This window comes from Aplysia californica, unplaced genomic scaffold (genome assembly GCF_000002075.1).
Source record: "Aplysia californica isolate F4 #8 unplaced genomic scaffold, AplCal3.0 scaffold00333, whole genome shotgun sequence".
NCBI lineage: Eukaryota > Metazoa > Mollusca > Gastropoda > Aplysiida > Aplysiidae > Aplysia > Aplysia californica.
Genome location: NW_004797603.1, coordinates 349,924 through 362,423, shown reverse-complemented (window position 1 = coordinate 362,423; position 12,500 = coordinate 349,924). Strand labels below are relative to the sequence as shown.

General features: G+C 41.1%; 3 protein-coding genes across 3 annotated transcripts in view; all 3 read right to left on the bottom strand.

Annotated features, from left to right (window-relative positions):
* Nucleotides 1-4,794: 4,794 nt before the first annotated feature.
* Nucleotides 4,795-8,361, bottom strand: LOC101861374 (lysosomal protective protein). The gene is made up of 2 exons (XM_005102640.3): nucleotides 8,093-8,361; nucleotides 4,795-6,155 (listed from the first exon to the last, which is right to left on the bottom strand). The coding sequence occupies exons 1-2, from the start codon at nucleotides 8,266-8,268 to the stop codon at nucleotides 4,952-4,954; spliced, it is 1,380 nt and encodes a 459-aa protein (XP_005102697.1). The 5' UTR covers nucleotides 8,269-8,361; the 3' UTR covers nucleotides 4,795-4,951.
* A 2,142-nt stretch (nucleotides 8,362-10,503) lies between these two features.
* LOC101846434 (lysosomal protective protein-like) lies at nucleotides 10,504-11,157 on the bottom strand. The gene has a single exon (XM_005102666.1). The coding sequence runs from the start codon at nucleotides 11,155-11,157 to the stop codon at nucleotides 10,504-10,506; it is 654 nt and encodes a 217-aa protein (XP_005102723.1).
* A 66-nt stretch (nucleotides 11,158-11,223) lies between these two features.
* The window catches only part of LOC101846223 (lysosomal protective protein-like), a 4,402-nt gene continuing 3,125 nt past the window's right edge, over nucleotides 11,224-12,500 (bottom strand). The window contains exon 2 of the mRNA XM_005102665.2: nucleotides 11,224-11,776. Within this exon, the coding sequence (XP_005102722.2) occupies nucleotides 11,224-11,776 (553 nt within the window). The remainder of the gene's footprint in view (nucleotides 11,777-12,500) is intronic.

Sequence of the window (12,500 nt, the reverse complement as noted above, 5' to 3'; positions counted from 1 at the left end):
GTGGGTGGGAAGGGTGGGGGGGGCGGTGTAGTCTTTTTGTTTGTTTTTTTTTATTTGTGTTTTTGCTTTTTAAAATATATTTTTATATGTTTGTCTGCTTGTTTGTTTGTTTTGATTTTCATTTTCTTTCCCTCTTTATTTTCTTTATTTTGTAATTTCTTTATATGACGTGTGTGTGTGTGGGGGGGGGGTTGTTTTTGTTTTTGTTGTTTTTTTAGGTTTTTGCTTTTGTTTTTTTTCTTTGTCTGTGTGTTTTTGTTTGTTTGTTTTTGTTGGGGGTTTTTAGGGGGGGGGGAGCGGACGGGGGTGTTGAATTACACGACCATGACAGGTTATTTTCAAAGAGGATCAATGACGTCGACAATCGTAGGTCTACAGTGATGGAACAAACACAGTACAGTAATGTACCTGCTCTAAAGAACACCTGTGTAAGACAATCACCTAAACAAATTATGTCCACTAAACATTTCCCCTTTGCCTTGCTTTTGTTGGTGGGTTTTGTTTGTTTGTTTTTTTGTTGGTTTTTTTGTTGGTTTTTTGTTGTCGCTTTTTTTGCTTGTTTGGTTGGTTTGTATATTGTTACTGCTGTTGTTGTTGTTGTTGTTGTTACTGTTGTTGTTGTTGTTGTTGTTGTTGTTGCTGTTGTTGTTGTTATTGTTGTTGTTGTTGTTGTTGTTGTTGTTACTGTTGTTGTTGTTGTTGTTGTTGTTGTTGTTGTTGTTACTGTTGTTGTTGTTGTTGTTGCTGTTGTTGTTGTTGTTGTTGTTGTTGTTGTTGCTGTTGTTGTTGTTATTGTTGTTGTTGTTTTGGTTTGGGTTTTTTTGTTGTATTTTTTCGGGGGAGGCGGTGACATTACAATGATAATATGTTTGACGTCAGCCTGTCCTAGACATCCATTTTTCTCCCCCCCTAAACCCCATCTTTACTTACCGATCGACACCTTCATTGGTCATTTATTTAGTGAAATGAAACTGCATACAATAAGGCAATCATCTGTCACCTGTCATCTGTCATCTACCATAATATGTCACCTGTTATCTGTCACCGGTCATCTGTCACCTGTCATCTGTCACCTGTCATCTGTCACCTGTCGTCTGTCACCTGTCATATGTCACCTGTCATATGTCACCTGTAGTTTGCCACCTCTTTCACTTGTCGCATATCACCTATCATCTGTCACCTGTCATATATGTCACCTATCATCTGTCACCTGTCATCTGTCACCTGTCATCTGTCACATGCCACCAGTCATCTGTAATCTGCCACCTGCCACTTGTCACATATCACCTATCATCTGCCACCTATCACCTGCCATCTGCCACCTCTCATCTTCCACCTGTCATCTTCTATCTGTCATCTGCCATCTGTCACTTGCCACGTATCACCTGTCATCTGTCAGCTGTCATCTGTCACCTGTCACTTGTCATGTGGACCGTGTTCCTTCGTTAGTGCCCCTCTTTTCCCCCACAAGGTAATCAATATCATCATCATCACCATCATCACCATCATCATCATCATCACCATCATCATCATCATCATCATCATCATCATCATCATCATCATCATCATCATCATCGTCGTCATCATCAATGCCTTCCTTCCACGCATGACAGGGTATAGGCTACTAACAAGCTCCTTCCATGTATCTCTGTTCTGAGTCATCCTTCCAAGCTCGTTCCAAGTGAGGCTCATCTCTCTCATGTCCCTTTCCACACATCTCCTCCGTGTTTTCCGTGGCGGCCTACCCCAGCCTCGTGCTCCCTGTGGGTTCCACTGCAGAGAGTGTCTCGTGATGGTGTGATAATAATAGCATTTTGGTATTTATCATTATCATTCAGGCTTACAAATCAACAACTACGCTCTTCCGAAAAGTTTTCATTACTTTACGAAGGGAAGTGTCTGTAATCACCTTTACTCTTTTTCTCTCAAATAATCGCTTTTGTGTTGAAAGAGGTTAAAACTCACATCAAACAATTCATGTCTTTTCTTAAGTATCTTAGACCACAGCTCTGTGAATGTACTTTTCAGTATCAGGTCCGACATAATTTCATGGCGATCAGACAGCCTTCAATATCCGACACACAATGAGTTGTTCTTTGGTTGTGAGGGGTAATTTTGAACGCACAAATGGTCTGGTCGCCTTTAAGGACAAGCGGGCTAACCCAGATTTCGGGGGTTTCCACAAATCTTGAGCTGTACCAAAAGTGGGCACTGCCCTGCCTACAGGAGAAGTTTGGCTTCATTGCTTTGTATATTTGTTTGGTTATAGAGAAAACTCTCCTTGTCTTTTAAAGAAACTGAATAGGGATCCAAAAACTTTACCTTCGATTTTCTCACGACAGCATTTTTTCGGGATAGTCCCCTTGTGCTTAAAAGCGACCAAAGATCCCCAGCTCTAACGACTAAAGCAACCACCTTTTAAACAGTCTGTATTTACATTATAAATAAATGCTGTGCAATAATGTAGAATTCAAATGGGTTTTCAATTATACAATATTTGATGGACATTGAAAGGTGGTAAGGAAGGCAACTCAGTAAAATGGCATTTTGTTATCAATACTTCTCAAAGTTATGCCCCTTGCCACCTTCATGCTGAGAGGAATATACTCCTTAACATTTTGAACTTCACACATTTTAAAAGCGTGTAGCTCAAAAACTGCATATTCAATTGATTTGAAATTGTTGCAATGTCACGTAAGCTCATTGTCGTCCGTGAACTGTACTCACTAGCGTGCACTGGTCTATCGTTTTGTCTGACGATGTCATTCAAATGGTTTTGAATTTTGTCAAATACTGTGAAAATATGTGGGTAACTTTGAAAACAAAAACTACACTCACAAAGTTGGACTCCTTCCACCTTTTTCGCTTCATTTAAAAGTGGCTTTTCTTTTTCGATTCACCCTGCTTCGGCTGAATGAATCAGAAAGAAATCACATCATTGAAATGCTTCAGGTGAGCCCTCCGCTATCGTTGGTCGCGAGAAGGTTCAACGTGAACAGACACACTGTGTATGCCACACGGGATCATATGGAGACGATAGGCTCACAAAAGGACAAACCCAAGCGAGTAGAACGCAGAAAGACAAAATGGAGGGTGGACTAATTCATCCTAACGCAACGCTTCAGAAATCAATTTCAACCGTCGAACAAAGGCCGAGGATGAGTCCAAAGGACTAAGAAATGACAGTCCTATCTTAATCATGACTGTTCTTTTTCGTTTGAAACATAGGAACCTTCGTGCTAAAGAGCCTAGTTTGCCGCATTAAACTGCAGCCCCATCGCATCCAGCACAAACATCACTGAGCACTGCATCGCGTGTGATGGCCAAGGCTAAATCAACCCAGTTCTCGAGCCCAAAGTACTTTCCTTTCAAAATCAAGCCCATGGACAAGTATCCTTGTATGATAATGCACCTGCTCATAAGGCTGGTGTGACTAATCAATTTCTGAAAACTAGCAACATTCCTCCCCTCACCCATGACCAGCGCATTTAACCAAATTTCCATCCCATTGAGCATTTGCGGGACATTTTAGATCGCGACATCAGTGCAACACCACGCCAGCCCCGTACCCATTGCTCAGTTAGATTAAGCCTTAATTGAAGAGTGGGATATTATCACTCAATAGATAATACCTCGATTCATCTCATCCATGCATCGGCGATGTGAAGATGTGACAACGCCAGATGTCCATCACACGTTGTTGAAAGCTGTCACTTTTCATTTTGACCCCTAACAACTATAAGTTCAAAATAGAAGATTAAAAAAATACTTAACTTTGCATCCCACGTGTTTCCCTTGCTGTAAAATGAATGCACTGTCTTATCTGAGAATTTCAGACAGATTCGTTAAGTATTAATCAAGATATTGCCTTTAATATGAGATGTGACGTTAAAAATGTTAAAGAATAGTTTAATGTTCGAGTGCCTCTTTGATGTATGAAAAAAGACATGTGGATGATACAATTTTATAAAATAAAATGAAAAGCAAAATGAAAGAGAGATAAGGGGAAAGAGAACGAAAGAGAGGGTGAGGGAAAGAGAGAGGGGGAGGGTAGAGGGGAGTAGAGAGAGGGAAGGGACAAAGGGAAAGAGAGACAGAAAGACAAATACACACACACACACACACACACACACACACACACACACACACATAAACACACACCGGGGGGAGATAGAGGAGAGAGATGAGAGAGAGAGAGAGAGAGAGAGAGAGAGAGAGAGAGAGAGAGAGAGAGAGAGAGACAGACAGACAGACAGACAGACAGACAGACAGACAGACAGACAGACAGACAGACAGACAGACAGACAGACAGACAGACAGACAGACAGAGAGCTGTAGCAGAACACCGACAGGGACGGGAAAAGCACCGACGAACAAAAAGATTTAAAAAACTGTACACCTAATTATTTTGAAAAAGAAATAAATCTCTTTCACTGGCGAAGATCGTTTTGTTTGACATGGTAATCAAAGTGAGACAAAAAGCCATTTAGATAGGATGACACACAAGGTCTTTTTAGATTGATACGGCCTACGACTATGGGTAAATTTGACTGCGATGCTGTTTCCAAATCAAGGAAGGAAAGCAGCGATTATTTTATCATGAAAGACGCTTCGCCCCTGAACACAAATAGAACATATAGATTTAAGTGCCGAATGTAAGACATGTTACTAGAGTGTAACATACAAAGAAAAAAAGGAGAAAATATAAAGTCGATAGATGCTTGATAAGAAAGAAGGAAAAAGGGAATGAACCACACCAGAGTAACAGCCAACCACCCCATAAACAAACTCAAGTAAAGTTAAAGAAGCTTTTAATTTCATCACCAAAATGCATTTGACATGTTAATACATTATTACATCTCTGCAGACATTGAAGCAGATAAAAAAGAGGTCTCTTGGTAACTATTTTTGTTGACCAACATCTTAATCAAAGACACTGTTAATGATTTATTTAATTGTTTTTGATAAAGTCTGCGAACATTTGCAAGGCTTTTCTTGGTTGGTCTTGTGGTACCATGTGACCAGCATCCATCACAGTGACCAGTCTGACGTTACCGCTGTAGTCCTGTCTAAAACCTCCGACTTGCTTTGTGCTGTCTGAGTCAGGATACAACCAATGCTTCCTTGCTCCAGCTTTTGCAAAACCGAGAGATTCCACAAACCATTCGTCTCCGAGATAGTTGCACACCATATCAAGGTCTCCGTTGTACACCATTATACGCATCATTCCGTGCAGCATCTGATATATGTCCTTCATCGTGTCATAGATTTGTTTATATGGCACGGAGCTACAAACATTCCACTTTGGAAGACCAGGTGGAATATGAAGAGCTTTCTTCACGTCTGCCCTATTCAAATACCTGACGATCGGATCGTCATCTGAGAAGGAATGTGTGGTTCCTTGATAACTGTTGTCCTTGTCCCCTAAAAGTGGCCACCAGTCCCGTCTTGACGAAATGCTAAACTGGCTTGTTGTCCTCACACCCCCGACAGTTTTGGCGTAGATGTTATACGAGTCCAGGCCTGATTCCCACATGGCTTTTTGGATCTCTGATATATCATTTTGGCAGTCCTTGTCAACTTTCCTTTGCTTGTCAAAGTCACATTTGTCATTGGGAAGACCCTTGCAGCAATCCTTTAGCGTTTTATCCCACAGTTCCGACCCCACGATGCCGTGGTAGTAGGTGAGGAAATTAACCGAATTATCATTCAGCTTCACATCAGATAACCCGTTACCGACAGCAAAGCCCTTAAGGTTGATCGTTGTGTTCTCAACCACTCTCAACGCCAGGAGCGGTACGTAGATTCCTCCATAACTCTCGCCAGTGATATAAAAGTCGTTCTTCTTGTATTCTGGAAACTTCCTAAAGAAATCGACCATGGCCACTAAGTTATTTAGAGAAGTGTCGTCGTCGTCCGTCCTATAATCTTTGTCTTTGGAGTAGGAATAGCCGACTCCGGCCGGGGCCTCTAGGTAGATAACGTTGGTGAGAGTGTTCCAGCTAGACGGGTTGGCCACCAGCGTCTTGCCGTCCGGCTGTACCCTAAACGGGCCGTTTTCCTGAAGGAGGCCAAAGAGAGAGCTACATCCGGGCCCGCCATTGAGCCACAGGACCACGGGGTCGCTGCTGGGCTCGTTCTGAGACTCCACAAACCTGGAAAGTCACACAGAGTCAGGGAAACGCTTTGGTCAATTGTTGTTTAGAGGGGGAGGGGAGATCATTGCCAGAGAGACAGAATGCTTCAGAAAATTAAATTAAATTTAATAACGTCACTAGAAAAAACTGCATAATGAGCGAAACTGTCCGAAATTCAACAGGGATGAAACTGGTTTTAGAACACAAAGAGCATCAAAGAATTAAGAGGTTCGGCCATCTGATCAGGAGGCGTAAGTGGTTTAGTGGTTAGGCTATCAGACTCGTACCGTGAGATTGCGGGTTCAGGGGTTCGAGCCTCAGCTCGGTCAGACGTTGTATCCTTGGGGAAAGGCACTTTACTCGAATTTCTCATTTGGCTCGGTCCTTTCGGAGATGGACGCTAAACTAGGAGTTCTCATCTAATAAATAACCTAATAATGTTGATAGGTTCGTCAAACCTATGCAATTTCACCATTCTCGTCGGATCAAAATATCACCGAATCAATCAGTTGCACGAGCTTACAACTAAAAAGGTCAAGATACAATGGCAGGGGCAGATCACGCAAAACTTGGCTGGATGGTGATAAATAGGTCCTCCAAAAGAATAACATATCAACAAAAGAACCCGGATTCAAGAAGCCACCCAGCTAGTCCTTGGTCGAAAATTGTACATCCCCTCATACATCTAACGATACCAGAGGAAGGATTAAGTAAAGTAAAGTAAAGTAAAGTAAAGTAAAGTAAAGTAGAGTAGAGTAGAGTAGAGTAGAGTAGAGTAGAGTAGAGTAAAGTAAAGTAAAGTAAAGTAAAGTAAAGTAAAGTAAAGTAGAGTAGAGTAGAGTAAAGTAAAGTAAAGTAAAGTAAAGTAAAGTAAAGTAAAGTAGAGTAGAGTAGAGTAAAGTAAAGTAAAGTAAAGTAAAGTAAAGTAAAGTAAAGTAAAGTAAAGTAGAGTAAAGTAAAGTAGAGTAGAGTAAAGTAGAGTAAAGTAAAGTAAAGTAAAGTAAAGTAAAGTAAAGTAAAGTAAAGTAAAGTAAAGTAAAGTAAAGTAAAGTAGAGTAGTGTAAAGTAAAGTAAAGTAAAGTAAAGTAAAGTAAAGTAAAGTAAAGTAAAGTAAAGTAAAGTAAACTGAAGCACATCAGCACTGTCGTTTGGTGCTAGGAAAGAAAAATTCGACACTATAAACATCATGTACGCTTATTGCAATATTATTTAAGAGGTGCGATTTTTAAATTTAACTTCTGTGAGTCTTTAAAATGACCCGTTCAGAAAGTCCTGTTGGAAATTCGAACCATGTCCATTTGCTCCGACGCCCAGCTTGATACCGACTGACAAATGCGTGCCCGTGGGGGAATTGGGAGGGGGGGGGGGCTGGGTGAACAAAAGGGAAGCAAACAAGACAGATAGACACAAGAGAGGGAATGAGAAGATGTAGGAACTACCAGTTGCGCCTTCCAACTGCCAGGGGAAAGGCATGGCTTATAAAACAAGCATTCATCGTGGAATGGGAGTTATTCTCACAAACTCAGTTTCATGAAAAGAGACTATTATGATATAAGCATGAGGAAGCCACATTTCGAACTGAGCGAGAGCTTTTCTTGGACGCACAGATACGTTTTTTGTACTCCACTACCCTCAACCCAAAATATTTATTTGCATGATAATATACTTAAGTTATCATATTTGGGATCGATCGATCCATCCATCTATCAATTGAAAGATAGATAGATAGATAGATAGATAGGTAGATAGATAGATAGATAGATAGATAGATAGATAGATAGATAGATAGATAGATAGATTGATTGATTAATTGGTTATCTTTTTTCGTTTATTGTTTTGTTTCATTTCGATATGTGTCAACATATATGAGCCTTAATAATTCATTACTATTTTGTCGGTTTGTTTGGTAGACCCGTTTCAATACATTGGCCTATAGATATGTGTTAACAACTCACCAATAGTGCAACTGTTTGGTCCCCAGAGCGGAGAGATAGCCCGAGTACTGTTTGAACGTCGGCTGTTGAGCAAGACCTGGAAGGTGCTGGATCTGATCTTTGGAAGGCGCGCTGGACACAAGCGCTGACGTCACAGCGGTCAAGAGCAGCACCAGCTCTTTCACACTCCCCAACATGTTTATTCGAATTCTCAGCTTTCGGCAAGCAGGCAGACGACTATCCCTCGTCTGTAACTCTCCTCTTACCTCGATCCATCCAGAGTGTGGTCGTGAACAGTAGTCTTATAAGTTTATACATACATGTATTATCTTTATGTTTTTGAGTAGAACTACGGCACTACTTTCGTCTGTAACAATACGTTGATATAGCGCATTTTATCATTGCACTCTCGCTGGAAGTACATTGTACCATCATGTGCTTGTCAGCAGACTGCTATTGTATTCCAGGCGTTTTTCCGAGTGATCTTTTTTTACCCTAATTTCGGGTTGTGGTTTTTTCTGCTTTTTTTTTTTTTTGGGGGGGGGGGGGGTTGTAACTCTCTTCTCATCTCATTCTGTCCTGAATGTGGTCGTGAACTGCAGTCTAACACATAATATTTTCTTTATGTTTTCGTTAAAACTACAGCACTACTTTCGACTGTCGCATCACGTTGATATAATTTTGTGTCTTTAATCATTGTACTCTGGCTTGTGCACTGTCATGCGCTTGTCAGCAGACTACTATCGCCAAAGAGTCTACATAACAAGAGGGTCAACTCCTCTCTTTGAGTCAATTTAAAAAAGTGTCCTCAAAATTCGGATGCGCCCTCTTCGCAAAAGGGCACCCTTTGCGAACAGAGTTGCCCTACTTGTGTTTAAAAAATCAAAGTGAAACTAACAAGTTTTTTAATAAATAAGAATTCAAGTTTCGGAAGAACACTTTTTTTTAAATTGTTACGCTGACAAAAAACCTCTGTTTTCTTCGTTTAATTTGACTTGAGAATGAGAGGCGAGAGGTCATTAAAATATTTTTTAAAACGAAAACTCCGCACTGAACGAACCGTAACAGCTGATGAACAGCAGTCGATCTGCGCACACAAGGTGTTATTCCTATTTTTCTTCTGGAGAAACGAAAGAGAGCTTCAAAACAGACCGCAGGCCATCTGAAGGAAAGAGCGGACTTCCGGGGGACGCTTTTTTGGCTGAGTGGACCATTTTGTTATGTACTATCTTTGCTATCGCTACCTCAGAATCACAAAGTTTTGCCTGCTCGATACCTAGATCTAGTTTTGAGAAATTTGACGTCAAAATGTTTTTAATTTCACAATATCTCAAGCTTTTTTCGAATGCAATTCTTTGAATAATTTTGATAACGACTCCGAACATTCTTTTACGATTTTAATATAGCAGAGAGAACAATTAATTTCTGACTTGATGGTTTTGATAACTCGAAACGGCCAAAAATGCCAGATAAAACTTTGTTATTCTGAGGTAGCTGTGTTTATTTGGTTGAGGAGAGATATGGACAAAAGATGTTATATATGAAAGGAGGAGCAAACCACACCAGACCACCCGCCAACCACCCGTCATTTTTAATTCGCCATTTGAGTCACCATTTGCTTCGTATGTTGTCTAACGTACACATGGAAGAACAATTCAGAAGAACACCAATACTATGCAGTACAGAAATCAAGTTCACAGAAAACCCCACTGGTGTGCTTTCTACGTGTGGATCAAGCTGTGTACGTTTGACCTGATCACGCTGACGGGACACTACGTAGCAGGAATCAATTTGCAGTTCTGGAAGAAGAAGAATATTATACAGATACTAGCTGGGTACCCGTTCGATGAACGGACTCCAAAGATCCGATCGCCAAGTCGATGTGGTCAGTGCGCATTACTTGTGAACGGAAGCTTCACTTGTTTGCAATGGCGTCTTAGAAGACGGACTTTCCCAAGATTAGATCTAAACGAAATTAATGAAAAACTGAAAATTAAACTAGAATGACTTCAGATTCTTTAATGTAACTGTGCACCCTTTAAATGGTTCTGAGCCACATTTGTTTTTGTTCAAATTCGAAAGTTAAGTTGTTCAAAAGTTTTAAGTGACCAAAGTGACGACTTTTACAAATATAATATTATATATAGATACAGATAGTGACTAACCAGAGTTTTTATTTTTTGTTTTCGGTAATAATTTTACGGCGTTTGCAACACATATGGGTAGCTTAAGTGCCCAAGATCGGTGACGTTAGTTGAGAGTGTCATACAAAAAAGTAGACGTGGTAAAGACGATAGATGTTTGATAGGAATGAAAAATAGAACAAACCACACCATAGTAACAGACAACCACCCAATAAGCGAACCCAAGTAAAGTTAAACACGTTTTTTTTTAAATACCAAAATGTAAATATTTACTTAATATATCAATCATTACATCTTTGAAGAAACTGAAGCGGATAGCAAAAGGATTTCCAAGCAACTATTTTCATTGACCAACAGCTTAATCAAAGACCCTGTTAATGAGTTATTAATTATTTCTGATAAAGTCTGAGAACATTTGCAAAGCTTTCCTTGGTTGGTCACAGTGACCAGCCTGACGTTACCGCTGTAGTCCTTTCTAAAACCTCCGACTTGCTTTGTGCTGTCTGAGTCAGGATACAACCAAGGCTTCCTTGCTCCAGCTTTTGCAAGACCGAAGGATTCCACAAACCATTCGTCTCCGAGATAGTTGCACACCATATCAAGGTCTCCGTTGTACACCATTATGTGCATCATTCCGTGCAACATCTGATATATGTCCTTCATCGTGTCATAGATTCGTGTATATGGCAAGTTGCTGCAAAGAACCCAGTTCGGAAGACCGGGAGGGACATGAAGAGCTTTCTTCACGTCTGGCCTATTCATATATGTAACAAGCACGGATTCATCTGAGAAGGAATGTGTGGTTCCTTGGTAACTGTTGTCTTTGTCACCTAAAAGTGGCCACCAGTCCCGTCTTGACGAAATATTCAGCTTGCTTGTGGTGTTCACACCTCCAGCGCGTTTGGCGTAGATGTTATACGGGTCCAGGCCTGATTCCCACATGGCTTTTTGGATCTCTGATAGATCCTTTTGGCAGTCCTTGTCAACTTTCCTTTGCTTGTCAAAGTCTCATTTATCATTGGGAAGACCTTTGCAGCAATCCTTTAGTGTTTTATCCCACAGTTCCGACCCCACGATGCCGTGGTAGTAGGTGAGGAAATTAACCGAATTATCATTCAGCTTCACATCAGATAACCCGTTACCGATAGCAAAGCCCTTAAGGTTGATCGTTCTGTTCTCAACCACTCTCAACGCCAGGAGCGGTACGTAGATTCCTCCATAACTCTCGCCAGTGATATAAAAGTCGTTCTTCTTGTATTCTGGAAACTTCCTAAAGAAATCGACCATGGCCACTAAGTTATTTAGAGAAGTGTCGTCGTCGTCCGTCCTATAATCTTTGTCTTTGGAGTAGGAATAGCCGACTCCGGCCGGGGCCTCTAGGTAGATAACGTTGGTGAGAGTGTTCCAGCTAGACGGGTTGGCCACCAGCGTCTTGCCGTCCGGCTGTATGGTAAACGGGCCGTTTTCCTGAAGGAGGCCAAAGAGAGAGCTACATCCGGGCCCGCCATTGAGCCACAGGACCACGGGGTCGCTGCTGGGCTCGTTCTGAGACTCCACAAACCTGGAAAATCACACAGAGTCAGGGAAGCGCTTTGGCTAGTTGTTTTTAGAGGGGGAGGGGGGATCTTTGCCTTTGATATAGAATGCTTCAGAAAATTAAATTAAATTAAATAACGCAACTAGAAAAGACTGCATAATGAGCGAAACTGTCCGAAATTCAACAGGGATAAAACAAGTTATGGAACACAAAGAACCTCAAAGAATTAAGTGGTTAAGTCATCCGATGAGGAGGCGTAAGTGGTTTAGTGGTTAGGCTATCAGACTCGTACCGTGAGATTGCGGGTTCAGGGGTTCGAGCCTCAGCTCGGTCAGACGTTGTATCCTTGGGGAAAGGCACTTTACTCGAATTTCTCATTTGGCTCGGTCCTTTCGGAGATGGACGCTAAACTAGGAGTTCTCATCTAATAAATAACCTAATAATGTTGATAGGTTCGTCAAACCTATGCAATTTCACCATTCTCGTCGGATCAAAATATCACCGAATCAATCAGTTGCACGAACTTACAACTCAAAAGGTCAGGATACAATGGCAGGGGCAGATCACGCAAAACTTGGCTGGATGGTGATAAATAGGTCCTCCAAAAGAATAACATATCAACAAAAGAACCCGGATTCAAGAAGCCACCCAGCTAGTCCTTGGTCGAAAATTGTACATCCCCTCATACATCTAACGATACCAGAGGAAGGATTAAGTAAAGTAAAGTAAAGTAAAGTAAAGTAAAGTA